Raw genomic sequence first — 26,520 nt, 5'->3', positions numbered from 1 at the left:
TTAAAGATGATGCAAGTAGCAGAAGAGGTGAAAGTGGCGATCCGTGGATGTGGATGATCGCCCTGGAGCTACTCGTCCTACCAAGGCACGGGCTGCTCTCGGGTGAGATTCTTATCTTGCTTGTTGGACAGATGCGAGAACTAGAACATCGAAATACCCACATCGATTGCGGAGCTGTCCAATGCCATTATTCCCCAATCAGCGACGGGCAGTACAGGTGAACTAGAGCGAATATAAGGCAGATGAATTCTTCAGCATTTCGCGACCCACAACCTCGGCTCTACGATAGCGCTGACCAGAAATTCCCGCTTCTCCCAAAAGATTGTGGATGACTGGAATGTGAGGGGAAGGTTGCCAAGCAGTGTAACGCAGTGCCGCGTTCGTACGATTTAGGCAGCACGGAGACAATATGCCACGAGATATGAATAGCTACATGTATGGTGTCTGTCTGCCTCATATCGCACCAACACATCAGGTCAAATGAATTCGTCAAACATATGCGTATGGCTTTTGGAACTCAGAGCCAAGCAAAATGACGCCTAGCTATGGCGACAGATCCATTGTGTAATCACCACCCTCACAGCGAGGCAGATGACCTGGTGCCGCGAGATTGCTTCAATTTGTAGCCTCAACATTGCATATATTGCAGATGTCTGGACAGCTTGTTGCTAGTTTCAGTGACACCACTCCGAACTTAAGAATCTCACTCATGATGCTAGTGCAACATTTTGTTAGCCTAAATCCCCTGTGACCACGTGTTGGCGAGGCTTATTCCATCCGATCGGAAGGGCGTGGGAGCCTCGCCGCAGTCCGTGAGATGCATTCCATATGCGAGTGCGTCTTCCCCACTGGAGGCTGAGCAGCAGCTGAACCACCCATTCGTAATACGAAAAAGTCTAGGCTTCCGACAACGTCTTACGCGGGCTAGCGACTAGCAGAGACTACCTGTATTTAATCTCTCAAGATGCAATTGCTTTGCCCTGGACACGTCTTTGGAAGCACTTGACGGGCTTGCAGCAGACCATTGAAGCCAGAACATATTGATAACTCCATTCGAACTTGCGGCATCATGTCCGGCTACTACCAGCAGCCACCGCCGCTGCCTCCTCGATATGGCAATGGGTCTGTTCCTCCTCCCACTCCACCGAGACAGACCAGTGGCCAGCCAGCGCAGACATACGGAGGCAACGCCCAATATCTATATGGAAACGTGAGCCCCCAGCAGCAACCTCAATATGGGTACCAAGCGGCGCCTCCTCCTGCATCACCATATCCGAATACAGCCGTACCGGCGCCGTATTATCCACCCCCTCCTGGTCCACCACCGCCTGGACACTCCGGGTACTCATACGCTCCGCCGTCGACAACTCCCGGCCCCGTAGCGGCAGCACCTCCGCAGAGCCCGTCTCATTCTTATCCTCCTCCGCAGAGTCCATCTTACACGTACTCTCCGCAGAATCCACCTCAATCCTATCCTCCTCCACAGAGCCCATCTCATTCGTACCCTCTTCCCCAAGCTCCGGCTCAGTCCTATCCTCCTCCTCAGACTCCAGCTCAATCCTATCCTCCTCCTCAGACTACAACTCAGTCATATCCCCCTCCTCCTCCTCTTCCTGCTCGGGCACCAGTTCAGCAGAATGTGCCCAGCTACCCTCCACACCCTCCCTATAATCCAGCTCAAAATGCGCAAAATCCAGTCTCACACACATACTCACCCCCACAGCCCGCTCCGTACTACAACACACCCCCTCCTGCTGCTCCATACACACCGGCTTCACATGCACCAACACCAGCTGCTCCTGTCCAAACCTCAGCATACCAACATACGCCTCCTGTTGTAGCGCAACCACCAAGGTTGCCTGCCGCCTCGCCACAACCGCCTACAGTGGAGGGACACGCTGCTTCACACGGGACTTTTGCTCCTGTGCCTAGGGAATATGATGCTCCTCTGCCAAGGGTATACGATGCTCCTCTGCCTCGAGATAGCGAGGCTTTTAAGCCTATTCCTCGAGACTACAATGAGTTTGCACCCATTCCTCGAGACTATAATGAGTTTGCACCTATTCCTCGGGATTATAGTGCTTTTGAACCTCTGCCCCGGCAACAGCCAGCAAATACTTCCTCGGCTCCTCCTCCACCACCGATGTCAACTCGTCCTCCAGCCCGGGAGACTTCGAACAACTACGCTTCTCCTCCGCCTGCTGCTCCAACTGCAGTAGAGCAGCAAGCACCAGCAGGATCAGAACGCCTACCGCCGCCGCCGCCGTCCGATACGGCAAATAATCAGCATCAATATCCACGCAGACCAGTTGCTGCTCCCAATACACAACAGACAGTGGCACCGGTTGCTAATCCTACCTCACCAGTTCAACCAACAAATAATGCCGCGCCGCTTCCTCCACCTCCGGCAGAGGCCCAGCAGCCTACCCCAGCACCTGTTACAGGACAACCCCAGGACCCCATGGCTAATCTTTATACGCAAATGAACAATCTCAACATGAACCCTGTGGAACATAATGCGGCACCCCAGCCTTCTGTGAGAGCTTTGGATGACAATGCACCTCGGCCTCCACCCCATATCCGCGCAGCGGGGGAGCCTCTAGAAGTTATCACGTATTGTCCAGAAACGAGGGCAGTGGACTATTCGCTTTATTGGTACCGTTTGCCAGACTTGCCAGACTTATTGATCTGCACCAGATGTCACGCTGATCACATTCAACCGACACAACTGGCAAGCAAGTTTGAGAAGATTAAACGGCCTGACAACTTCAACTCCATGTGCTGTTTCTGGTTCCCTAGAGTCAAAGAGTTCATTTGGCCCCAGGCTGTTCGCACCGGCAGTGTGGATGCACTGCGTAAATTCTTGAAAAAGCGCGTCAATGTGAAGGCATGCAAAGGACGCAACCCCACCGCAGCCTCTGATGGAATCAAATGGTTCGGTATGGCGGGCAGTGAGATCAACGGATTCATCTCGTGTGAGGCTTGCTACGAAGACCGGATAGCAGGGACGCCATTCGAAACCAGATTCTCCCCGTATCGTGAACAACCAACCGGCGAGAATTGGTCTTGTGACGCCTGCGTGCCATTCATCTCTCGAGTTGTTGTTAAGAAGGCCAAAGAGAATGACTGGGCTGGTTTTGTAAGTCTGGCGACCCATCGCCTCTCGTTGCCAAAATGCGAGGGAAAGGATATACAGTCAAACGACTGCACTTGGTATATGCCACGACGCAAGATAGAGAATATGCGAGCCTGTGAAGCTTGTTATCTGGACCGAGTTGGCTTCACACGGTTTGAGAATGAGTTTGAGAAGTATGTCATGGCCGCAGGTTTCGACACATACTTTGAACACATGACCCAATTCTGGTCTTGCAAATTAACTGAAACGAACCTTCCCCTGGTATGGGCCATGGAGAATGCCATTGAGCAGCGCAACTTCTCTGTATTCATCAGCTCGGCAGAGGTGGCGTGCCGTCTCCCACCTTGCACAAAACACGGAATTATTCGCGGCAACTGGTGGACAATCCAAGGAGGATGCGACAACTATGATGTGTGCGAAACATGCTATAACTCTATCCTGAGAACTAGCGGAGTTGCTCAATTCTTCGAGCCCGCGCAGCGAAATCCCGAGTCAACTCTTGTTTGCGACTTTTGTGTTGCCAGTCCCCGATTCCGGCAATACCTCAGGAAATACGCTCAAGCTGTAGACCTAGGAGTTTTCAGTTACTTCCTAGATTATGTTCGGACATTTGCCTCGATCCCTGTTTGTCCTGGCCTAGAAGTCGTCGAGAAGGGACATTGGTGGGGGTATCCAAATGCTTTGTTTTGCGAAGATTGTTATCTGAGCTTCGTCGCCGACACAAAACTTGGCGATTCCGTGACTTTCAAGAAAGCATATGATGAGCGTGCCCAGATTTGCCAGATTTGGTCGTCTCGTATGCGCACAATGTGGTTGAAAGTATGCGATGCTGGCCCACCCGATTCACCCGAGTCGAAAAGGGCATTGGCGGAATTCACGGAATTTGGAAGCAAGCGGTTACAGATATACACTCAAACCGTGCCTCAGATGAAGTTTATCCGCGAAATGAAGCTTATGAAGATGCAGAACGCAATGCACCAGGGTCTTATGAGTGTCATGTACAACGGTATGGATGGATTGTTATCGGTATCCGGTGCTACGGATGGACACCTTCATGGAAACAGTCAGGTGGGCTGGTATGACACTGAACAGGGAGCGCAGGGAGCGCAAATGTTCAATAACATGCAATCCGGTTTTGCTAGTGCAAATCGGATGGACGAATGGATGCAAATGTTTCAGCTCGAGATGATATGGAAGGAGGTTGAGTAGACTAGAGCATCGAAGAGCACAGAGGGTGGGAGGTTTACAGTTGAAACGTTGAAGCACGCATTGACAGAATGATTACATAGTACCGTAGCATCAACAAAGCTGTATATTTGAAAACCTATGGTGTGGTGTATGACCATACTGACCTCTCTCACACATAAGCACTCAATTCCTACATGACCAAAGTAAGATATGACAAGACCTAAGCCTGGGTGCATTTACCCAAGCCCCAACCCACAGTTTTAAGTTAGCCAAGGCTCGGTTCTAGAACGGAGAAATGGGTGGGTGGGAGAAGCGTGCCGCAACTATCCCGAGATGCTCTGATTCGTCTCTATCACCCATTGTTGTGTTCCCATCTATCCCAAAACTCGGGCTACCCTCGGCAGCGGTTTTTAGTGCCCGCCTGATAGGAGGGGTGAACGAGCTGAGGGCACATTGTGGGGAAATTGTCCTACATCTCGACCCATATTGACGTCGGGCGCTTCAATATTTATATATTTAAACCCCTCTTAGCATTAGAAATCATTTTGATCCTCACGCATGATATTCCAACAGCCTATTCCCATTTCCTATTCCTCACTGTCCTATCTCTAGAAAAATGTCTCTTCCTCAGACTATGAAGGCCGTCGTCTTCGATGGACCCCGCAGCGTCTCCATCCAAGACCGACCGGTGCCTCAAAGTAAGTTATGGCCAATTCAAAGCACCGATGATATGATATGAGGTCTATAACTTGATTCAGTCCAGGACGATGAAGATATCATTGTCAAAGTGAGCGCAACTGCTCTCTGTGGCTCGTAAGTCGACGCCTTCTGGTGTATTATAAACCCATGACTCGCTAATGCGGAAGATCCCGTCAGCGAACTACATGTGTACCGTGGCCATCAACCCTCCGCGACTGGCTTCATCATGGGACATGAGTTTACGGGAACCGTCGTAGCTGCAGGTCCAGCTGTGAAGTCAGTTGCTGTAGGCGACAAGATTGTAGCGCCATTTACCGCATCATGGTATGTACTTTGAACCATGAGTCTTCATCGACTTCATTCTGCGCAACTCAATTTCTTGTCAATTTATGCCTCTTGTGCTTACGAAAACACCAGTGGCAAGTGCTATTTCTGTCTCAATGGCGCTACTGCGCGCTGTGAGAAATCCATGCTTTTCGGATCAACCAAGCTCGATGGCGGGCAAGCAGAATACGTCCGCGTGCCCCTGACTGATGGCACAGTCTCCAAAGCACCACCATCAATTTCAGATGAGGCTTTAATTCTCATGGCTGACATCTTCCCCACTGGCTTCTTTGGCGTCAAATCGGCACTCAGTCTTGCGCCTCCCACTCTCAATATCCAAGAATCCACCCTAGTGGTGATTGGATGTGGCCCCGTTGGCTTGTGCGCAATTGTTGCTGCAGCGGAGCAGAAACCTAAGCATCTGTTTGCCATCGACGGTGTGGATAGCAGGCTTGAACAGGCAAGGCAACTTGGTGCGGAACCCCTCAACTTCATGAGTGATAAGGCCGGTATGACGGCAAGAATCTTGGAAGCAACAGAAGGAAGAGGTGCCGACTTGGTCGTTGAGGTCGTCGGACTGTCACCAGCATTGAGGACTGCTTTTGACATTGTCAGGCCATTTGGTGTAATCAGCAGCATCGGTGTTCACAACGCAGAGGTAGGATTCATGAGAAGCGGAGGTGTTGTTTAGTGCAAGCTGACGATTGTTAGATTCCATGGTCTGGAAGTGAGGCATACGGGTAAGTGCCGCACCTCGCGGGGTTTCCATTCTAAAAGCCTAAACATATTCCTAATGAAATGGTGCATATAGAAAGAATATTCGCCTGCAAATGGGTAGATGCCCTGTTCGGAGCATCTTTTCCGAAGCTCTTGTTCTGCTGGAAAAAAAGCAGCACCTGCTTGGGTGAGCCATCTATTCCGTCGTCCCCATATCTGGCATCTTATATTCTAATTAGATGATTACAGTTTCATGTTCGAAAACATCATGCCGCTCAACGATGCTGTTCAAGGATATACTCTGTTTGATGAGATGAAGGTACAAAAGGTTGTCTTTAAGCCATAATTGGGTGGCATAGAGTCTGGCAATGGTGTGGTGGGCAAAAATATTCATGTACTATGATCTATGAGACATGTTATTTGAATACATGTATAATATGCGTGCAAATGATGAGATCGTTTCTGTATCAGAGAGGGTTAAGCCGAAGAGTATCTGAACATCACTTTTTGCGTATCACCAGAGTGCTGAAGCTAGGTCCGATGCCCCTCAGCGCTCATCACCACATGCTCGTCCTGTAAGTGTATACAACAATGGTGATACAAACAAGCTGATTCTCTTCTACCACTTTACGGGTCATTGTGAAGCTTTTCCCTAGCTGGTGACAGTCAATATTAACATGATTAGGCAACCTGAGATGGAAGAGATTTCTCTTTTGATGCCTCTTGGCTTTAGTTGTATGCACCCCGCTATATGCATCCCGATGAAACCCCGCGCCCTTCAGATTACATGTTGAAGATGAATATTTGATATGTGCACTGACATCAATCTCAGCCATTTTGATCCTGTAAACTCAAACAATCATCTTTGTCGACATCATGGCTGCCAGAACTCCGTCTGATGAGCGCAAAGTGCTCAACGGTTCGTGACCTCGTTTGCGGGTAAAATATACTGGCCGCAGGCTAACACCTTGGATAGTGCAAACATCTGGAAAGGTGGCTGGTTCCGCTCGTGCTAATGGAACCGCTAAAGCAAACGCTGCCGAGCAATCTGGTGATGACTCGGATGACGATCCAGACCAACATGTCACTGAGTTCACAGTCGCTGCCGGTGAGGGCGGTGACGCTAAGAAGCGAAAGAACAAGAAGAGAAAGAACAAGAAGAAGAAGATTATTGCTCAGACCGAGCCTCCATCCATCCTTGTGTCCAAACTATTCCCAAACAACAACTACCCCAAGGGCGAAGAGGTCGAATATAAAAATGAGAACCTCTATCGCACCACTGACGAAGAAAAGCGTCATCTAGACAACCTTAAGAGCGACTTCCTCTCTGATTATCGCCAGGCGGCCGAGACGCATCGTCAGGTCCGCCAATGGGCGCAGAGAAACATTAAGCCAGGCCAGACCCTCACTGAGATTGCCAACGGCATCGAAGACAGCGTGAGGCGTCTGCTTGGACACGATGGCTTGACTGAAGGCGACTCCCTTATTGCCGGCATGGGCTTCCCGACCGGGTTGAACATTGATGAGATTGCTGCTCACTATAGCCCCAATGCAGGTGACAAGGTCGTGCTTCAGCAGAATAATGTCATGAAAATTGACATTGGCGTCCATGTGAATGGTCGCATCGTCGATAGCGCCTTTACAATGGCGTTCGACCCCATGTATGACAACCTCCTTGCAGCTGTCAAGGACGCCACGAACACTGGCGTCCGCGAGGCAGGTATTGATGTCCGCCTTGGAGAACTCGGCGGATACATCCAAGAGGCCATGGAGAGCTATGAATGCGAGATCAACGGAACTACCTATCCGATCAAGTCGATTCGCAACATAGGCGGCCACAGTATCTTACCATATCGCATCCACGGCACCAAGAGCATTCCCGCCGTAAAGTCGGACGATATGACCAAAATGGAAGAGGGTGACATCTTTGCCATTGAGACTTTCGGCAGTACCGGTAACGGCTGGGTTTACGATCACGGCGACGTCTCGCACTATGCCCTTCGTGCAGATGCGCCAAAGGCAGAACTTCGTCTTTCTTCAGCCAAATCACTCTTGAATGTGATCAAGAAGAATTTCGGCACCGTTCCGTTTTGCCGCCGCTATTTGGATCGAATTGGGCAGGAGAAGTATCTCCTTGGGGTATGTCGTGACTACATCAACCTCAAAACCATGCTCTTGGTGTAGCTAACTGTTTGGCAGCTCAACACGCTTGTGAAATCTGGCATTGTTGAAGATTACCCGCCTTTGCTCGACAAGAAAGGGTCGTACACTGCCCAATACGAGCATGTGAGTGATACCATGTGTGCACTGAGAAGGCGAATGCTAACAAACTATCCAAGACGATTTTGCTCCGACCTACCGTAAAGGAGGTCATTAGCCGTGGAGATGACTACTGATTGCTACAATTGGGGTCTTGCGATTCACGATCCTGATGGAAACATCACGCGATCGCATTTGTCAAGCAGAGGCTTGAGATACGTCTCCTTCGTCACACTCGTTTTACAATATTGATCCATGCTTTTCATTGAAGGTGATAAACGTGCGCTAATTGATGAGATCTTCAAATGATGCTGGTCTGTTGAGCTATCCTCACGTTGAGATCAAATCAGCGCCAGGGAAAAATTACAAAAAAAGATGAAAATTTTACAGAGAAGGACGGTGATATATATAAATAGCAGACAGTCTTTACCTCAATGATATCACCCTTTACAGTCCAATTATACCGTCCCATTGCAACCAATGCACTTCATCGTCGTCAAGCAAGTAAAGTCTTCAATAGAATTGCGCTTTGCATTTACATTCGTAACTATCTAAGTATACATCTACTACTAACATAAAGAGTAACAAAAACATTCCATGTCTCTATCGCTGTCTATATGATACATTCAAGGTAAGAATACACTTAGAGCTGCTCTGAACCAGTAACCATGGTGAACTTGCGGAGATCATCTCTAGGTGTGTATTGTCGTTCATCAGTGTTCGCACTCACAGGCGCCCAGGCCTTGAGCAGCTTAAGTTCGTCTTCCCGTCGATTTCTCGCGCTGTCGAGTGCGTCCGAACCCAAGATAACTCGAGAGGCCCATGGGCGGCCAGCCGCAACTCCCTCTCCCTTAATCACGTCAATCATGGTTGAAGCGGCTCTGGCGGGTGATCCTGGCATGAGACCCATGGGGTCGTTAGAAAACATGCCAATAACGCTTCCCAGCAGAGGCTTGTATGCGTCGGTAGGTTCAGCACCAGGAGGGCTGGCGTGAGCTCCTTCTCGAGGCTGCATGAGGTTGGTGATGAAGCCACCGCAGTCGAATGCGACACTTCGAATGCCCAGGCCAATGACTTCTTTGTGCAGGCCTTCCGCAAAGGAACTGAGACCTGCCTTTGCCATCGAATAGTGGGACATTGTTGGAAGAGCCATCCAGCTTGAGCTGGAAGAAGTGAATGCGACACAACCCTTGCCCTGAGCACGGAAGAAGGGCAGGATGGCCTGTGTCAGGTGAACTGGTCCAAAGAGGTTGACATTGAACATGTTTTGCACATATGCATCACTATTTCGAATGGTGAATTAGTATGCTGTCGTTGTGGGTAGTCTGCAGCCATGAATAGCTACATACCTTGCGTCTTCGATGGTTGTCATGGCTGACATGCCAGCATTGTTCATTAGGACATCGATGTGGCCAAAAATGTTCCATGCCGTCTCAATCTTGGTCTTGATCTCTTCAATAGGGGCAGTGACCTCGAGCTCCAAGAGTGCAATGTTGTCGGATTTAGACTTGAGATGGCCCAGTCTCTCCTCGACCTTTCTACCAGTTGCGATGACCTTGTCTCCACGAGAGAGAATGTGGTCTACCAAAGCAGCACCAATGCCGGATGTGGATCCAGTGATGAGGAAGACGAGGGGTGCCATCTTAATGTGAATGTGAAGAAATGCTGTTTATAGAGTGAAAGGCGTTGGAAATGTATAAGTCTCGATGAAGAGAAGTTGTGAGTTGCTTGTTACTGTTGCTGTTGTAGTTGCTGTTGTTGCGTGAGTATCGTGATGGCAAACTTCATTTCGAATCGAGCACAGAAGGCCATATATATACAAATATTTCATGCTCCTTCGTCTTGGCGCATAGGCCCTTTTCTGAACTTTTGTTCACTCATGTTTACTATTCTCTTCGGGGCGCATCAACGCTCCGTGACGCCATACCGCTAAATCCGCAGATGGGTAAGACTTAGTTCGACATTTGCTCTGGACGAACAGCCGGACAAGAAACGATTAGACGCCAAGCTGACATGCATCCAGCTGGTGAAGACACCGTCGTCCGATCACGTGAGCGGACGAAGCATCAATAAAGGCTTCGTCCACGGACAAGATGCTTTGCTCCTCATTTCACGCACCAAAACAGGATCAATCCATCTCTCTGTGTTGCAGTTGAGTTTGTCCGCCGAGTCGTATTTACGGAATTTTGATTCCAGGCATCTTCGTTGCCATTCGTCCGACATGGAGGAGCCTTCAGGTGTGTCGATATCGAACCCGCTTCCGCATCGAGTGCGGAAGATGCGCAAGGGAACCCGAAGTTGCACCGAATGTAAGTCCATGCATTGCATTGCGTCTTCATGTGCCTGTCCAGGGTTCATGCAGGCCGTCTTCATTACGAAGATATCTGTTGAGGAGCTTGCAAATGTTGATGCTCATCATTGCTATTATCAAGGCCGACGACGCAAGACTCGCTGTGTGTATCCTCCTGGCGACCCTGTCTGCGTCTTATGTAAATCGCGTGACGGCCGCTGCATCGAGCAGGGCTACGAGGAAGTCGGCATTCCAGAGTCGAAGCCTAGTGTGCCGCGGAAACAGCCTGCCAATGGGAAAGCATCTCAAGGCCGAAATGGGATATCCGCGGACCAGCCTCCCAAATTCACGTGCAGTGGAGATGCCGAGACGTCAGATGTCCTTGCGGCAGAGAGGGCAAACTATGCCCCAATCGTGTCTCTGCTTGTGGATGCCAAGGTAAGCTTAAACATAGATGCCATGATTTTCATCTATAGTCATTATGGAGGCTAACGGTGTATACAAAGCTCTCAGCATCGGGAAAGAATGGGGAAAGCGGCTCTCCTACACTACAGGCAGCCTATGGCAGCTCAACATATAACCAACTCTTAGACAGAGAGCAGAAGCTGTATCCTCCGTTCCTACTACCGTTTGAAAGCAAGTCTGCATACGTGTGCTCTACTATACGTTCAATGCTACCAAGCTATGACGCCATCATGTCTGTTCTTACCAAACATGGGTCGTGGTGGGACAGCTTCCGCTCAAAGGCATATGCTATTTCTGAAGCCCCTTCTCAAACGATAGAGGCTTTTGCCAAGCGAACATATACAAGCAGCAATCCAGCCGACATTGGCGCTCTTGCAATTGCATTTGCCCGTAGCCTGAATAAACATCGCCATCTGTATACTCTGGTGGACGACCTTATCATCTCAGATATTAACTATACTGCAACTATAGAGGGCCTAGAATGTCTTATACTACTTGCAAAATCGTACACCGATTGCGGACAGCCCAAGAGAGCTTGGCTTGTATGGAGAAAAGGTGCTTCTGCAACGCAGCTGATGGTGTGTACTTGTTCTGATCCGCGTCGAAAGCATGAACAAATTTATCTGACTTGAGATTAGGGATTGTGCTGTGGGAAAAACTACTCCCGGACGGAGCTGAGACTGTGGTGTGCCGTTTACCACGGCGACAGATTCTGCAGTATGCTCCTTGGCTTACCCTACGTGCTAAACGACAACCATTACCAGTCTGTTCTCACAGCAGCTGGAATGGGCCAAGGATTTTACTTTGTTCTTAGATGCGCCATTATCAGTGGGAAGATTATTGACCGCAACATGACTGATGGCAAGCCTTCTTTTGCGAAGGCAATGGAGCTGGATGAAGAGCTCTCGTCCGTCGCGTCGACACAGCCAGAAGAATGGTGGTCTATTCCAGAAAGCATGGATAATTTCCAACTACAAGGAGTAGAACTAAGCGAATTCAGAGAGCTGTTGCTGCAACAATTCTACTTCTTCTGGGTCAAGTTATTCCTTCACTTGCCCTTCTTAGTAGAGCCGACAGCGAGCTCCCCTCACTACTTTAGCAGAACGGCCTGCATAGAAGCGGCCAAGCAGATTCTAAGGAGATATCGACTCTTGCGCTGCAAAAACAAGTCGGGCTGTTGCTTGTTCGAATGCAAGACAACGGATTTCGCGTGCTTCACTGCCGCCGTTGTTCTTCTTATCAGCACTTTCCACTGCAGCGCAGGCGGTCGCTCGTCCAGTGTAGATGAAGATTTGGAGCTGGTGGCCACTACCGACAGGCTTTTACTTGGAGAAGAGGTTCAAAACAACTGCAAAGTCGCGGCGCAGTGTCGAAAAGTGCTTCAAATGCTGAGCCTCAACGACCCCGAGACGGCGGACGAAAGTCGGGAAGTGGTCATCCCGTACTTCGGAGCAGTCATCCGCAAGCGGTCTCGCCGCACGGATCTCCGACATCTGTCTCAACCGGTCGGACATAATAGCCTCGACGAAGAGGACGTGCCTCCTCCGCCTCCTTACAATTCCACGGATCAGAATCAGACAGTCAACAACCCGGTCGTAGAGAATCCATGGAGCCTGGACGGGTTTTCGCTGGAATATATCAGCCATCGCGGATTTGACCGGGGCCACTTCGGCGGGTTTGCAGCGGCGGAAGAAGTGGCATCCACTCAGGACGAGTCAGCATCCTATCTTGCCTCGGCAGCGATGGAATGGGACCCTGGCTGGAGCGTCCTGACCGATATGAGCAGCGACTTGATGACAGGCATTGAAGAGCTTTCTCCAGAAGACTTTGAGTTTTAGTCGCTTAGGTAGCGAGGGGCTTTAATATTATATTCGCGAAGAGGTGTCAATTCAATTAATCATTGCATGCATTCCTGAAGTCCCAGAAAGAAAGGTTGAGACCATTGCAATTTTCATGAAAATAAATCTCTCTCCAGCAGTCTTCTAAGCTGCTCATCATTAGAACTAAAATGTGGCGGGAGCTCTGCCGTGTGGGTGGACCGGGTAGTGGATCAAGACGGAACAACCGATCAAGATCTTGAAGCAGGACCATCTTAGACTACCCTAAACCCCGAATACTAGATTGCGTGCAAGCATCAATTGATACATGTATCTCGATGGACAACACGGAGTACACTACTGCTTTGGATCTCTTCACCGTGTCTCCCTTTTCTACATCTTCTTTTTCTTTTTCTTTTTGCCCCTGACGAAGCTCATTTCTACGTCTATCCCTCTTCATATTGGATACGACCCGCTCATTGTTCTACCTCGGCTCGCAATACGGAGTGGCAATCGCGGGACTAATACTCCGTAATATGGAGCCATCTGCTACCCTGACATCCCAATAATGTTGATTGTATAACACGATACAAAAGTATGAGTAAAAAAGTTGTATTGTTCCACAGGTAACCTCGTCGATCTTCGATTCATGTCTTTGAGATTCCACCTGAAGTGCATGCATGCAAGGGGCCCTGAGTACTGAATGGGTAACTAAATGGGTCTACACCTACTCCGAAACGCTTAACAGCAACATTGATATGATTATATGATTATTTACGCGTAATAGCTCGGCCACATCCTTACGTGTCCATATATCAGTCGTAGTATGCAGCTATTTTGATCATCAAGGAGTGCAAAACAACTCGTGTAATGCCCCATCATCTGCATAAAGGGCTGAAATGAGAGCCAAAGTTGACTCAACTGTGCCCCTTTCCCCAGCTCGCTTGCCATGTTGAAACCGTTTTGATTGAAGCAAAGGAAGTCTAAGATACGTATTGAAGAAATTAATAATCTGTTGAAGTTCGAGACCTTTGCAAAGAAATACCGCCTCCCTAAACAGACCATGATGGCATTGTGAAATCTCTTCCATTGGCCACACAAACTTTGCATTTCGGTGATGAGATAAGCGGGGCGTCGGACATGATGTCACTAACGAATCAAGCGCCCCACAAAACGCTCTGATAGAAGGAAGAACTCCAATCAGGCCTCTTCAAAAACCTTCTAGAAGCAGAAAATGCTCGAGACTAAACCTGTTCCGTCTTTCGCAGGCGGGACAATCCGTGGGCAAGGAACATCTTCCGTCGGTGGGATCTTCCGGTATCTCGAAACAGGTGCATTAAGACGGAGAGAACTCCGAGGTATTACGAAGCAACTTTGTAATTAATTTCGTTTTCTCGGTGTTGGGGACAGATTATCGGGGCTGGATTGGAATTGTTGATCGATCATGAAAGTATTAAAGAGCCGTGGGTCTGCTCCCCAAAGCAACTTTCCATCATCCAGAATACAATCATCAATACAATACAATACAATAGAAAAGCATCTTCGACACTCAGCATTTAAAATCTTTCAGCTTCAAAACAAATCAATATCAACACAACTACATCTTACACCAACATTTCAACCACATCCAAAATGAGCAGCCAAGTTACCTTTGACGTCTACCGCGGCGCTGAGGGCGATACCCCCGTTCGCAAGACTGTTAACAGAACACTCCGCCCCAACGATGTCTTCATCGAGATGACACACTCTGGTGTTTGCGGCACAGATCTTCACTTTAGACACGCCGATATCACTCTTGGACACGAGGGTATCGGAAGAGTCAAGGAGCTCGGCCCCAATGTCACCGGCTTCAAGGTTGGCGATGTCGTTGGATTTGGATACATCCGCCAAGTTTGCGGTAACTGCATGGAGTGCCTGACTGGTAAGTTACTAGCATGGGCAATGCGAATCTGCAAACAATTGCTAACTCTGATTTTTAAGGCTGGGACCAGTACTGCGCCAACGCCGTCGCTTACGGCAACGCTGATACCGACACCGGCAGCTTCTCTCACGGCGCTGTTGTTGACGCCCGATGCGTCTTCCAGATCCCCGATGAAATCGACCCCGCCGATGCTGCTCCCCTGATGTGCGGCGGTGCTACTGTTTGGACTGTTCTCGACCAGTATGGAATCAAGCCCACTGACCGAGTTGCCGTCATGGGCATTGGCGGTCTCGGCCACATTGCCATCAAGATGGCTGCCGCCATGGGCTGCCACGTTGTCGTTCTCTCCAGCAGCGAGTCTAAGCGCGAGGAGGCCCTGAGCTATGGTGCCAAGGAGTTCCACGTTTTCCGCCAGGGCGAGAAGTTTGAGGGCAAGATGGAGCCCATCAACCACCTTCTCCTCTGTGGAAGTGCCCAGGTTGACTACGAGGCGTAAGTTTTCACATATAAGCACCTCTAGTATCGCATCACTAGTACTGACAATCTACTTCCTAGTCTCGTCCCTCTGATGGCTCCCAACAGCTCCATCTACCCCCTCACTGTCGACTTCAACCCTTCCAAGATCACCATGTTCTACGTTGCCCTCAAGGGTATCCGCATCCAGGGCTCAGTTGTTGTTTCTACTTCTGAGATGCGCAAGATGCTCAAGTTCTGCGCTCGGCACAAGATCACTCCCCAGATTGAGAAGTTCCCTCTCAACGAGACTGGTATGAGCGATGCCATGCGCAGACTGACTGAGGGCAATGTCCGATACCGCGCTGTTCTGGTTGCCCAGAACTAAGGAGATGATTGATTGGTGGATATGAAGGGGCAACAGAACACGAAATATGCACTCTTCTAGTAATGATGTAATGAAAAACTTAGTCAAGCGGAGGATCCCTGGGATAGACTAGATTGGGGTTAGATATTAGACTCTTGTTGGGTATAGACATTTAGGCGATCAATAGAAACTTTAGAAAGCAAACTTGAGTTTATTCTATTTTTGCCTTGGGATGCTGATTGGTACCGTCTGTGGGTCTTTTCCTACCTGTCAATTTATGGCTCTGACACCAAGACGTCGTCTTACAACCTGATTGAAATGTTACACATGTTTTTGGTACTTTGGAAGCATGAAGTAACAGACTGCATGAATACACTCTCTATGAGGCACTCAGTAGATATTTGAAAGTACATGTACATGTGTAGAGTCTGCGTAGTGAAACCAACTGCAGAAAAACATCGCACATGTGCATCATCACCCTGATGCCTAGCAAGGAGCTGTCGTCGGCGGCGGGTTAGAGGATTACTATACAGCGTAATCCGTCTGCAGTAGTTCGATACGAACGCCCAAGATAAGAATTACCGGCATGTTAGAAACCACGTGCCGTCACATTCCTCGCAATGGCCGCTTGAAGCTTGAAATAGCCCCGGTAAAGCCCATTGGCCTCTAGGCAGGCTGACAAATGCTCACGCGGCAAAATGAGTCCGTCATACCAAATAACCAGCACCGGACTAGAGTCAATCTTACGTTCACGCTCACGTGACTCTCGACTTTGCTCTGCTTGATAATAATGCTCCGTAAGCTCCGCACCTGATCCGCATAAGACATTTGATGCTGGTTCATACCTGAAAAGCAGAATTCTAAGTCTAAGACACTTCTCTCGGATGAGAGTTGGTTGCATTATCTCAGATTCCCACTAAATAAAAATCCCGGAATGGAGCCAAAGACCAGTCCGAGCTCCTCGAACCCGGATCGCGACTCGCAGCCAGCCAACTTTGCCCCTCAGCCTCACCGAAGAGCGAGGACCCGAGCTCGCATAAGCGCAGCGTGTGTGAGATGTCAAAAGAGAAAGATTCGGGCAAGTACACCGAGCCCCCTGACGTACTCGTGGCCATTTTGCACCGATTTTCACTCACTAACATGCTCTATCTAGTGTGACGGTGTTCTGCCATCATGCTCAGGCTGTCAGAAGGCCGGCGTTCGATGTGTGGATGGCGGCACTTCTCGTGAAATACCTCGAAAGTAAGACGCCAGATCAAGGTTTATTATGTACCTGCATTTGCGCTGGACTAACCTTGTGTAATCTTGTATAGCTATTTGACTGAACTTGAGTCGCGAGTAGCGTGGCTAGAGTCTGTTGTTCGTGAGAGATGTCCAGATGTCGACCTCACCACAGGCCCGGGGCGGCCATCGCGAGCTCACTCATCGGCTGTTGAGCGTGGACAGCGGCAGGGCTCGCAGGACTCCCCAGAAGAGACTTCGCCGCATGAGCTCACAGAGCAGATAGGCCTGATATCCATCTCAGGTGGCTCTGACCTTCGTTACCTAGGACCCTCCAGCGGCCTCTTCTTCACCAAGTTTGTGCTTGCGGGCTTAGCACATGTCGCAGATATCGAGACAGTAAACCTTCGCGGCAATGGATGCGACGATACCGACGTGTTCCTCCCTGGAGATCTGGTCGACTTGCAAGCCAAGGATTTCCCGAATGACAAGAGACAAACCATGTTCCTCACCCAAATCTATTTCGACTCCGTTCACCTACAGTTTCCCTTCCTCCACGAGCCCTCACACCATGCCATCCTCCACAAACTCTACAATGGGGAGACTCTGGATGCGCTAGAGGAGTTTCAAGCATTCATGGTTCTGGCTATCGGTGCCACAATTTACGGTCGTCGCTCGAGGCGGCACATGCTGGGTGAAGGTTATTATGCCTCAGCCCTGCAGCGTCTAGATACCGTCTTTAGGACGCCGTCACTTGCCACAGTCCAGTGTCTTTTGCTATTGGAGATGTATACCCTTCACGACCCATCGTCTGGACTAAACCTATGGACACTCCACTACCACTCACTGGCGTCATGCTTGGAGCTGGGCTTGCACCGTGATGTCCGGAACCCTCGCCATTTCAACCCTCTACAAGTGGAACTCCGCACGCGAATCTTCTGGTGCACATACACCATGAATCGACAGCTATGCACAATCATGGGCCGGCCGCTGGGATTCTTTGACGAGCAATGTGATCTAAGAGTGAGTAAAGATTGTAGCCGTAATAATTGATAGGGCTTATTTTCTTATTTGCTAACACCGCGGCTACCTAGTTACCCATGGATGTCAACGACGAAGACTTGACCGAAGAAGGTGTGCGACCCTCGACGAAACCTCCTGGAAGTTTTACTACTATGTCAAGCGCAATTCATCTCTTTAAATGGGCGAGGTTCAGCTCCGAAATCAAGACTGTTTTGTTTTGCACGGATCGAAACTATCCGCCTTACATGACTCCGGCCATTAATGATGTAACGGCGTGGCGGACAGACATGATTAGCCGCCTGCGAAAGTGGCGACAAGATATTCCTAGGCACGCCGAGGGCGAGCGCACGTTCTACCTGATTGATCTCTGCGAGATTAGATATCATGAGCTGATGATGCTTATGCTTCGCCCAAATCCCCTGTTCAAACAACCATCAAAGGCAGCCCTGGGCGAATGCTTTACTAGCGCCATTACCTGTAGCAAGCTCTACGCAAAACTGTACGCCGATAATCAGCTGCGGTATGGCTGGCTGACTGTCCATTCATTATTCTTATGCATCATGACCATCTTCTACTGCGTCTGGACACCAGAAGGCATTGCTGACCAGGTCAATTTCGACTGCTTGACCACCTCTCTAAAGGCAGCGTCGGACGTTCTCAGTGCGACAGGAGAATACTGGCCCGAGGCGAAGCGAAGCCGCGATGTCCTGGACCGAATATTTACAGCAACCATGAGGCGCTTCTCTCCACGGCCAGAATATCCCAAGCTGCAGCCCTTGATCAATTCATCAGACGCTCAGCCTGGTAGTGGCCCAGCATCAGTGGGCATGACAGATGGTACCAGCATCTCATCTCAGGCTGGCAGTAGCACTTACGGAGACAATGTCGTCCCTTCAGGAGACGCACTTCTCGCTTCGGCAGATGGAATTGTGTCTTCCGGCGTAGACCACGGAGAAGCAAATTTGCATTTGGGACTTTCCATGCCAGATGGCTCACCGGCCATGAATGCCGAGTTCCCTTACCCGAGTACAACGCTCGACTCCTTTATGTCGACGGACTGGCTTTCGTATTTTATGAATGCGGAAGATTTTGGAGGCATGAACTTGGATACTGGCTTTGGAGGGTTGGGTGGATTGGGCGGAATGGGTGGGTTTGGCGGGATGGAAATGACTGGGACGGATATTCCTGGATGGTACCAAGGGGACATGAGCGTATTGCGATGATTAGGATTGTGTATGGGAACGGCGTTTTTGTATAGGGATAGGCATAATGTACATGGCTGAATCAAGCAAAAATTCCATTGAAACTGTCGAACTGCTCCATTTTGCCTTTTGAGAATCGGTAAATCGGAGCGGCTATACTGTATATGTCCCATCCTCGTTGATCAAAGCTCTTGGATACACTCGCAGTCTTCATGTTGTTGCGTTGCTTCCTTGCTGCAGTTATGACCAGACTTATTAGATATACACATACCCGTCTCAGTACCTTTCAATAGCACAACTGGCAAGCAAAATCTCACGCTCCAGAGACTTATATCTCCTGTTGTTCATGTGTTTGCTACCCATCGTGATTGCAGTCAGCTGACTCTTTTCCCACAGGTCCCTCGCCAGTGTGGGCTTAGCGGTTCATGCACCCCAGATTCCCATCGGAGCTTAAAAAGCGGCCGCTAGAAGCGCTGAAGCACCTGAGCGACTGAGCACATGGGCGCTAAATTATCGAGCCCCAGCCTCCAGTCGCCACTCAACTCCAAGCTTCCCCTCTTTGTCAGCTCACGATGCTCGGATGCTTGTCCTCGTAGACGCAGCCGTTGGTCTCTCGCGGGTACTTGAAGGGACGAAATAGCTTCAGCCTGACCGAAAGAATCGCCGGCAGCACTCTTTGCCCGATCTCCTGCTTCCGCTCTCTCGGTTCTCGGTGCGATATTCGCCACATCCAGCAAGTATGTCATCGACTGACAACACTTCGCCTCCCATGGCAGACCAGTCCAACTCGACGGCGGTTCCCTCGTCGCCCGATCGGAATAAGAAGAAACGCATCAGAAACTGGACTGCAGATGATCGCGCAGCCCATCGCGTGTTTGAACGATCTCGACGAGAGGCTTTCAAGGAGCGGCTGACGGTAAGTCTGGATGCTGTGTCTCTGTGTGCTCGGCTAACGTAGATGCAGACACTTGCGAGCCTCATACCGTCGCTTCGATCTACAGATCCGAACAGACTATCTAAACACGTTGTTATTGACCAGAGCGTTGCGCTGCACAAGGCCGAGCAGAAGGAGATTGCCGAATCTCTTCAGAGGATTAATCGACTTGTAGCCGAGCGAGACGACCTCCTCTCCGAGTTGAATACATGGCGGTTGAACGCTGGGCTCGAGGTTCACCAGGCTCGAGTTACAGCGGAAGATGCGGAAACTACTACTTCAATACCGATATTAGACGAGGCCAGCGCCTCCATGCTAAGGACGGGCGTCTCATCCATCTCCATCGGGGCAAACAATGAGCGCGGGGCTGGAAACCGATCGCTATATCTAGAAGAGCAGTCTTCATTTGTAGCTACAGATCACGATCTCACAACTGAGCCTGTATTAGATGAAACAGTTGAGGCAAACCTTCCATCAACGTCAATGAGCATGGACATTCCATGGATGTCGCCCGAGATGGACTTCACCATGCCAAATTCACTGGGTCTGACTACGGGTTACAACACCAACGCGCCTCCAAAATCACCATCTTACACACATCTGCCAATGTCATACGACATGGCGAACAATAACGTCGAAAATGAGGCTTTACGATTCAACACATCATTGATGCACATGGCCGATCCATCAACATTTCACAACGACACATATATTTATACTGGTTGAACTTTGCTACTCATAGTTTAAGAAGATCAGCCCGCCTCCCCACAACTCCGCATATCCACGCGCGGCAGCGTTCGGCATGCAATAGATGCTCTCACAAGGCCTTAACTGCCGCGTCGATCTTGTCCTTGCTGCTGTTTTCGCCTCCTGTAAAGAGCTCAAGAGCGATCGCCAACCTTTCTTTGGTGATGGGGTCAGCAGCAATCGCTTTAGCAAGCTCTTCTCCGCCGTTGGCGAGGTAGTCAATGTCAGTGCTGGCCAACTTGCCATCCCACTCTGCGGCGGCAAGAGGATCGATATTGGCGAGTTTGCGGAGCCTTTCGGGGATTTGGGGAGGGTTCTTGTACACATGGACGGGCTTGGGCGTGCCTTCGCCAGGCTGCTTAGTACCATCATATTTGAGCTTCGCAAGCTGGTCCAAGACTGTATGGGAGATTGTGGCGGAGTGGCAGCCTAGTTCGCCCGCTGCCATGGCCTCTTTGGCAGAGATGAAGCTAAGTGGAAACAGTCAGTCGATTGAGTCCATGTTTAGAAGTGGCAGACTGAGTATATCCATCTCACCTTGCGTTCTTGAGAAGTGGCTGCTCTTTTCCGGTCTCTTTGTACAGTCGTCTGTATGTTTCGAGGATTTGAAAGACTCGGGCGCTCATGGGATGTTGGGTGGCGGGGTCTTCGACATCGGGCCAGAGAGATAGATCGTCATGGGCTCGGGTTTCTGAACGACTCTTAGTTTTTGTTACATATTATCCATGAAATATAAGAGCTTTCGACGGACCGTTGAAATATGGGCTGATGTATAGCATGCCTGCTTGACTACATGCAATGGCCTGCGGAAGACCAAACAGTGCCGTTCCGAGTGTCGGAATGCCCTCAGCGCTCAGAATTTTGGCCGCATTCAGGGCTGGCCCAGTGGACGGGATTTTGATGCAGTATCTGTCTCGGCCAATGTTGGCTCTTGCAAACTCCTGGTCATACAGTCGAGCGTGGTCGAGAGTCGCTTGCATGTCGTATGCTTTGGAGGGGAGGGTTTGAAGCAGGACACGGCCTTGGATCAGATCGATGTTCTTCTTGCACATCAAAACCGCCTAAAAACATCATCAGCCGTTATTCCTTTCATTAATACTTAACGGTGTTCGATGTACCATTCTAGTGTAAATCGCCAACCAGCCTTTGTCCTTGAGCTCCTTCGCCGTCTCAACGAGGAGATCGGCGTTGGAAGGGTGGCCGAGTTGGATGTCTACCCACAGCTGGTTGCTCGTTTGGTCATGCGGCTTTATGGGCATAGACTTGATGTATTCAGGGTCCATCCAGTCGACATCGACGTTGACTGAGATTGCGATCAGCTCGAATGCGTCACTCGCCTTAGATGGTGTAAGGTGAACTTACGCTGCTCCTCGAGCTTCTCCAGCCATGTTGGGGCTTCCTTGCTACCCATTTCGCAATAAATGGTAGTTGATAGACGTAGAATCGATTTTGTTAGATTTGATGGGTAATATTGGAGGCGATCGTCGTATCTTCAAAATGAAAGCTCTTGGACCTAGTCTACTGTGCAGTGTGCTTTGGTAGATGACAATGCTTGGAGAAGCAGGTTCATGTTTATATACCAACTGCCTCGAGAGTTTACCCACATTTCGCAAAGACTGCCATTCACTTTATTCTACTCAAACCGCACTTCGGGCTCAAATCTACCGATGACTTGAACACAGGGTGGATTGAAAGACCTAGCCTAACAGCTCTTCACATGCTACATCCAGAATTTCGATATCCATGCACTCCCTTCATTGGACGACGGAGCTCATTTCTGACCCTCCCACATTCCGCCCACACTACCTTTTGCTGCCAAGAAGCCGATATCACGTCACTTATTGACCTGCACAGGGAACTTGCATGGAGCCTGTACAGGGCATGAGTTTGATACACGCAGGGCAGGATCCACGATAACGGCAGTGGAAGCGGGGAAAGATTTAGAGTGTGGATCTAAATTAGTATGGGGAGACGTTAAGATTCCTTCGATACTAAGAACAGGAGATAGCAGAAGAATGTAACGGCAATAACAAATTCTAGAAGAGCCAATCTCACGAGATGAAAGCCATTTACTCTGTATCTTGGTATACGAAATCATTAATGTACTTGTTAGAGTGCCACCAGCCACTTCCAAAGTTTAACATGAAGCCATTTCCTGGTGCCGAGTTGGATAGCCGCTGACTAGCTAGTAATGCTTAAATGGCTAAATCGTCTTGAGAGAACAACACGCAGGGCAGAAGAGTGGCTCCCCACAATTCAGCTTAGCTCAAAAGACACGCAGGGCAGTTCTGAGGGGTGGTTTCGTGAAGGAATTACTCCGGCGTCGGATTGTCGGATGGCGGCCGAGTTGGGGGGATACACGCATGGGATTAGTTGGAAATAAGTTGTGAGTTTAACATGTGGTTACTGACCGCATTCCCTTTAATTTTGCAGCATGATCATGGATTCATGTCCGCAGGACTCACTTGTTCAAAATTTATGATCAATCAGATAGATATAAGGGGAATAAAGCATCCAATTTAAGAATGTCTAGCAATTTTTTAATATCGGTGCATGCAATATAAGAAAGCTGACCTCTTCTAGCAATACTGTGGAAAAGTAAACTCGTAATGCATTCGATTCTATTCCTCTTCCATATGGCTGCGAGGGGGGCAAAACCAACCAAGCCATGGCGCCATGGAAAACGAGCCGGACTCAAAACCTGGGGTTTTGTGGATACGCTACTGAACCCCATGGGGGGTAAAGACTCTACCATAGTCGCGATAGTTCAAGTAAGACTGAAAAATTATATATACTGCTTCTCAGGAATGCATTTGACATCCATCATCTGCTCCGCAGCAGTCATCAAGACACGCATCCACAAGTTCAATTGCGGAAACCTAAAGACAACCAGGCATCATGGCTCACTCACCTGATCTGAGGAAGCCAAAGGATGAGTTTCTCTCCCATGTTGAAGATACAGGCCCTAGTATCTCTCACAATGTCAACGCAAAGTAGGTCAACTCTCCGAACCATCATCAAGATCATAAAACTGACATCGTGGACAGGATTTGGAACCCCTTGATGGGGATATCCAAGGACAATCTCCGTTCTCAAGTCAGCGCCTTCTGCAGAGAGTATGGTTTCCAAGACAAGGAAGACATCTTCTTCAGAGGCGCTCTAGCAGCTCAAAATCCAGTTGAATACGAAGATATTCCAGAGCTGACTGACGATGACAAATATTGGCTGAGGCGCGAGGTCACCAACCGGTGGCATTTGCCCAAGGCCCTTTACTACACCATTGCACTGTGCTCTTTGGGCTCTGCCATCCAAGGCTGGGACAACACAGGTGCCAACGGTGCGAATCTTTCATTCCCCAAAGAATTTGGCATCGAGAACAATGGCTGGCTTGTTGGCGTCATCAACTCGGGACCAACGCTTTTTGGCCTCCTCAGTGCTTGGGCAGCTGATCCAGTAAACAACCTTCTTGGTCGAAGGGGAACTGTCTTTGTCACAGGCCTATTTTGTATCTTTCCCGTCTTGGCTCAAGCCTTTACACAGAACTGGTGGGGCCTGCTGATCTGCCGCTTGTTTATGGGTCTTGGAATGGGCATCAAAATCTCGACAATCCCGGTCTTCTCGGCAGAAGTCGCGCCGGCATCTATTCGAGGTGGATTAGTTACAAGTTTCCAATTGTGGGTATCATTCGGAATGTTTGTGGGATATTGTGTCAACCTGATTTTCTATCGAGTTGGGAAGTTGGCGTGGAGATTCCAACTTGCATCCGCATTTGCGCCAGCCATTCCTGTGGTAATCTTTGTCTGGTTCTGCCCTGGTAAGTCTATAACTCTATGAAGAAAGCATGGGAAACTGACAGCTGTATCAAGAGTCGCCTCGGTGGTTAATGAAGAAGCGACGGTATCCCGAGTCGTACCAATCCTTCTGCCGCTTAAGAAATAGTGAGATGCAGTCGGCAAGAGATTTGTATTACGCACACTGCCAGGTTATGGAAGAGAGAGATGCCTTTGCCGGTGTAAGCTTTTGGCACCGAGCATTGGAGCTTGTTACAGTCCCCCGTTTGCGACGAGCCGCCGTTGCCAGCGGATGGATCGTCATCAGCCAACAGTTTTCAGGAATTAATATGTACGTGGCCCCTTTTTCCTCCTACTGGACCAATGCTTGATATTGACTATCTATTACAAAGCATGGCCTTCTATAGCTCAACAATTTTCGTTGAGGCCGGTTACTCGACACTTAGCAGCCTCCTTGCCTCTATGGGGTTTGGTCTTGTTCTCTTCGTTTTCGCTTTTCCGGCAGTTTATACCATGGATACCTTCGGCCGTCGCAATCTACTTCTCACAACCTTCCCAAACATGGCCTGGTGCCTTCTGGCGGCCGGACTCTGTTTTCTCATGTCAACTGAGAACAGCGCTCGGATCCCCTGCATAGCATTTTTCGTCTACCTCTTCACTGCCTTCTATGGACCTGGTGAGTATCCATATCACCGTTCAAGTACAATTACTAAACAAAATCAGGCATGGGTCCGCTACCATCCATTTACTTTTCTGAGGCATTTCCCTTGTCTCACCGCGAGCTTGGCGCCGGCTTAACAATCTGCATTAATAATGCCGTCGGCAGTGCTTTGAGTCTTACGTTCCCTTCATTGCTGAAAGCACTGGGGCCTACTGGTGCATTTGGTTTCTACGCGGGATTAAACATGCTTGCTTTTGTTGTCATCTTCTTCATTGTTCCAGAAACAATGTACGTATCGTGTCTCCCCTCATTCTCACTGAACAGACGCTGACTGATTGAATCTAGGAAACGCACACTAGAAGAGCTTGATTACATTTTTGGAGTGCCAACAAGGCGCCATATTTCTTACCAAGTTGGTACTTGGTTGCCTTGGTTCATTAAGAAGTACATCTTCTTCCAGCGCAAAGCGAAGCTCGAGCCCTTGTATAAGCTAGACGGTTCAGGCGATGCAACAGGCAATCAGTAGGAGAAATCTACTGGAAGGAAGAAATTACAGACATTTGATTTGTTATACTCACGAGAAATGATGGTTATTTTATGATATGTCGCTCATCTTTGTAGCATTCTATAGTAGAGTTTCGAAGCACACTCCTTTAAAAGTCAATTTACTAAATGATGACCTTGGTCATACTCGCCATATTTTCTATGTACTTGTGTCTCTTACATTCTGAGTTCGAAAGTGAGTGACTAACTGTCCGCCCAGTATCCGCCAATACATAACAGGTAGGCAGCTTTGGAAGGTAGGGGTAGAAGAAGACTCATACCTGAGAGAGATAGCGAGAGCGACACCATATGATGATTACGGTGTGGTAATAGAAATTTTTAGAAATATGTAGAACTATCTCTCCTTGTATACCTCGCTATGAATTATCCTCGTCGCTAGGCTCGCTCGCCACCGTCGGTAAAAACGTTACTTGCGGAAGATTGGCGGCACGTTTGCGGAAGACTCATGCCGCAAACCTACCATGCAATCGACAATTCACTTTTTAGAACAAGATAAAGCAGCCACGGCTAATGATGATTAGTATTTCAGACGACCTAGAATGGCAACTGCAAGGATCTTCCAGCTCAAATTAGCTTTATTATAAGCCTATCTGGAGAGCGCATCGTCCATACAGTTTTTTTTAAACCAATTTCCTCATAGCTTTGTGGCAGTAAGCAGTGAGGGAAGAAGGATTCTCGCATAATTCAAACTAGCCAAACTTGAGTCATGAGCGCTATAAGTGTAAGATTATCAATCTTCAT

At 49.2% G+C, this 26,520-nt stretch overlaps 10 protein-coding genes across 10 annotated transcripts; 8 read left to right on the top strand and 2 right to left on the bottom strand.

Annotated features, from left to right (window-relative positions):
* The first annotated feature begins 775 nt into the window (after positions 1–775).
* On the top strand, positions 776–4,460 carry V8C40DRAFT_38492 (uncharacterized protein). The gene has a single exon (XM_083222921.1). It carries the CDS (start codon positions 1,070–1,072, stop codon positions 4,343–4,345), a length of 3,276 nt encoding a protein of 1,091 aa, XP_083072260.1. The 5' UTR covers positions 776–1,069; the 3' UTR covers positions 4,346–4,460.
* A 363-nt stretch (positions 4,461–4,823) lies between these two features.
* On the top strand, positions 4,824–6,575 carry V8C40DRAFT_248396 (alcohol dehydrogenase family protein). The gene is made up of 7 exons (XM_083216532.1): positions 4,824–5,022; positions 5,083–5,137; positions 5,201–5,347; positions 5,441–6,005; positions 6,059–6,087; positions 6,159–6,251; positions 6,314–6,575. Exons 1-7 carry the CDS (start codon positions 4,941–4,943, stop codon positions 6,408–6,410), a joined length of 1,068 nt encoding a protein of 355 aa, XP_083072259.1. The 5' UTR covers positions 4,824–4,940; the 3' UTR covers positions 6,411–6,575.
* Positions 6,576–6,754: 179 nt separating this feature from the next.
* On the top strand, positions 6,755–8,809 carry V8C40DRAFT_248392 (peptidase M24, structural domain-containing protein). The gene is made up of 5 exons (XM_083216531.1): positions 6,755–6,799; positions 6,897–6,983; positions 7,041–8,203; positions 8,264–8,350; positions 8,404–8,809. Exons 2-5 carry the CDS (start codon positions 6,941–6,943, stop codon positions 8,458–8,460), a joined length of 1,350 nt encoding a protein of 449 aa, XP_083072258.1. The 5' UTR covers positions 6,755–6,799; positions 6,897–6,940; the 3' UTR covers positions 8,461–8,809.
* Positions 8,810–8,849: 40 nt separating this feature from the next.
* On the bottom strand, positions 8,850–10,302 carry V8C40DRAFT_248391 (uncharacterized protein). The gene is made up of 2 exons (XM_083216530.1): positions 9,673–10,302; positions 8,850–9,606 (listed from the first exon to the last, which is right to left on the bottom strand). Exons 1-2 carry the CDS (start codon positions 9,963–9,965, stop codon positions 8,967–8,969), a joined length of 933 nt encoding a protein of 310 aa, XP_083072257.1. The 5' UTR covers positions 9,966–10,302; the 3' UTR covers positions 8,850–8,966.
* Positions 10,303–10,443: 141 nt separating this feature from the next.
* On the top strand, positions 10,444–12,962 carry V8C40DRAFT_248387 (uncharacterized protein). The gene is made up of 4 exons (XM_083216529.1): positions 10,444–10,632; positions 10,756–11,051; positions 11,120–11,656; positions 11,717–12,962. Exons 1-4 carry the CDS (start codon positions 10,545–10,547, stop codon positions 12,914–12,916), a joined length of 2,121 nt encoding a protein of 706 aa, XP_083072256.1. The 5' UTR covers positions 10,444–10,544; the 3' UTR covers positions 12,917–12,962.
* A 1,565-nt stretch (positions 12,963–14,527) lies between these two features.
* Positions 14,528–15,657, top strand: V8C40DRAFT_267085 (NAD(P)-dependent alcohol dehydrogenase; the record flags this gene model as incomplete). Its single annotated transcript, XM_083219822.1, has 3 exons — positions 14,528–14,816; positions 14,876–15,308; positions 15,372–15,657. The coding sequence occupies 3 exons, from the start codon at positions 14,528–14,530 to the stop codon at positions 15,655–15,657; spliced, it is 1,008 nt and encodes a 335-aa protein (XP_083072255.1).
* A 781-nt stretch (positions 15,658–16,438) lies between these two features.
* Positions 16,439–19,186, top strand: V8C40DRAFT_248383 (transcription factor domain-containing protein). Its single transcript, XM_083216528.1, has 4 exons — positions 16,439–16,714; positions 16,790–16,878; positions 16,950–17,880; positions 17,952–19,186. The coding sequence occupies exons 1-4, from the start codon at positions 16,571–16,573 to the stop codon at positions 19,101–19,103; spliced, it is 2,316 nt and encodes a 771-aa protein (XP_083072254.1). The 5' UTR covers positions 16,439–16,570; the 3' UTR covers positions 19,104–19,186.
* Positions 19,187–19,589: 403 nt separating this feature from the next.
* V8C40DRAFT_38371 (uncharacterized protein) lies at positions 19,590–20,863 on the top strand. Its single transcript, XM_083222920.1, has 2 exons — positions 19,590–19,998; positions 20,047–20,863. The coding sequence occupies exons 1-2, from the start codon at positions 19,822–19,824 to the stop codon at positions 20,740–20,742; spliced, it is 873 nt and encodes a 290-aa protein (XP_083072253.1). The 5' UTR covers positions 19,590–19,821; the 3' UTR covers positions 20,743–20,863.
* Positions 20,788–22,385, bottom strand: V8C40DRAFT_38354 (uncharacterized protein). Its single transcript, XM_083222919.1, has 5 exons — positions 22,126–22,385; positions 21,882–22,066; positions 21,515–21,824; positions 21,301–21,454; positions 20,788–21,233 (listed from the first exon to the last, which is right to left on the bottom strand). Exons 1-5 carry the CDS (start codon positions 22,172–22,174, stop codon positions 20,834–20,836), a joined length of 1,098 nt encoding a protein of 365 aa, XP_083072252.1. The 5' UTR covers positions 22,175–22,385; the 3' UTR covers positions 20,788–20,833.
* A 1,202-nt stretch (positions 22,386–23,587) lies between these two features.
* V8C40DRAFT_280199 (and other transporter-domain-containing protein) lies at positions 23,588–25,741 on the top strand (the record flags this gene model as incomplete). Its single annotated transcript, XM_083221363.1, has 6 exons — positions 23,588–23,756; positions 23,811–24,577; positions 24,630–24,885; positions 24,947–25,230; positions 25,278–25,503; positions 25,561–25,741. The coding sequence occupies exons 1-6, from the start codon at positions 23,662–23,664 to the stop codon at positions 25,739–25,741; spliced, it is 1,809 nt and encodes a 602-aa protein (XP_083072251.1). The 5' UTR covers positions 23,588–23,661.
* Positions 25,742–26,520: the final 779 nt, after the last annotated feature.

This window comes from Trichoderma camerunense (assembly GCF_050948025.1).
Source record: "Trichoderma camerunense strain CBS 138272 chromosome Unknown V8C40scaffold_11, whole genome shotgun sequence".
Classification (NCBI taxonomy): Eukaryota; Fungi; Ascomycota; class Sordariomycetes; order Hypocreales; family Hypocreaceae; genus Trichoderma; species Trichoderma camerunense.
Note: the sequence above shows the minus strand (reverse complement) of the source record. Positions and strands in the feature narration are given on the sequence as shown.

Excerpts from the sequence above, each read along its gene's own strand:
- V8C40DRAFT_38492 (XM_083222921.1), top strand. The coding sequence starts at position 1,070 with ATGTCCGGCTACTACCAGCAGCCACCGCCGCTGCCTCCTCGATATGGC.
- V8C40DRAFT_248396 (XM_083216532.1), top strand. The coding sequence starts at position 4,941 with ATGTCTCTTCCTCAGACTATGAAGGCCGTCGTCTTCGATGGACCCCGC. Across the intron at positions 5,348-5,440 it reads GCGCCATTTACCGCATCATG|TGGCAAGTGCTATTTCTGTC; the intron begins GTATGTACTTTG and ends CGAAAACACCAG. Across the intron at positions 6,088-6,158 it reads TCTGGAAGTGAGGCATACGG|AAAGAATATTCGCCTGCAAA; the intron begins GTAAGTGCCGCA and ends TGGTGCATATAG.
- V8C40DRAFT_248392 (XM_083216531.1), top strand. The coding sequence starts at position 6,941 with ATGGCTGCCAGAACTCCGTCTGATGAGCGCAAAGTGCTCAACG. Across the intron at positions 6,984-7,040 it reads TGAGCGCAAAGTGCTCAACG|TGCAAACATCTGGAAAGGTG; the intron begins GTTCGTGACCTC and ends CACCTTGGATAG. Across the intron at positions 8,351-8,403 it reads ACACTGCCCAATACGAGCAT|ACGATTTTGCTCCGACCTAC; the intron begins GTGAGTGATACC and ends AAACTATCCAAG.
- V8C40DRAFT_248391 (XM_083216530.1), bottom strand. The coding sequence starts at position 9,965 with ATGGCACCCCTCGTCTTCCTCATCACTGGATCCACATCCGGCATTGGT. Across the intron at positions 9,607-9,672 it reads ACAACCATCGAAGACGCAAG|TGATGCATATGTGCAAAACA; the intron begins GTATGTAGCTAT and ends CATTCGAAATAG.
- V8C40DRAFT_248387 (XM_083216529.1), top strand. The coding sequence starts at position 10,545 with ATGGAGGAGCCTTCAGGTGTGTCGATATCGAACCCGCTTCCGCATCGA. Across the intron at positions 11,052-11,119 it reads CTCTGCTTGTGGATGCCAAG|CTCTCAGCATCGGGAAAGAA; the intron begins GTAAGCTTAAAC and ends GTGTATACAAAG. Across the intron at positions 11,657-11,716 it reads CTTCTGCAACGCAGCTGATG|GGATTGTGCTGTGGGAAAAA; the intron begins GTGTGTACTTGT and ends ACTTGAGATTAG.
- V8C40DRAFT_248383 (XM_083216528.1), top strand. The coding sequence starts at position 16,571 with ATGGAGCCAAAGACCAGTCCGAGCTCCTCGAACCCGGATCGCGACTCG. Across the intron at positions 16,715-16,789 it reads GTCAAAAGAGAAAGATTCGG|TGTGACGGTGTTCTGCCATC; the intron begins GCAAGTACACCG and ends TGCTCTATCTAG. Across the intron at positions 16,879-16,949 it reads TCTCGTGAAATACCTCGAAA|CTATTTGACTGAACTTGAGT; the intron begins GTAAGACGCCAG and ends AATCTTGTATAG.
- V8C40DRAFT_38371 (XM_083222920.1), top strand. The coding sequence starts at position 19,822 with ATGTCATCGACTGACAACACTTCGCCTCCCATGGCAGACCAGTCCAAC. Across the intron at positions 19,999-20,046 it reads CTTTCAAGGAGCGGCTGACG|ACACTTGCGAGCCTCATACC; the intron begins GTAAGTCTGGAT and ends ACGTAGATGCAG.
- V8C40DRAFT_38354 (XM_083222919.1), bottom strand. The coding sequence starts at position 22,174 with ATGGGTAGCAAGGAAGCCCCAACATGGCTGGAGAAGCTCGAGGAGCAG. Across the intron at positions 21,825-21,881 it reads TGGCGATTTACACTAGAATG|GCGGTTTTGATGTGCAAGAA; the intron begins GTACATCGAACA and ends TGATGTTTTTAG. Across the intron at positions 21,234-21,300 it reads CCACTTCTCAAGAACGCAAG|CTTCATCTCTGCCAAAGAGG; the intron begins GTGAGATGGATA and ends GTTTCCACTTAG.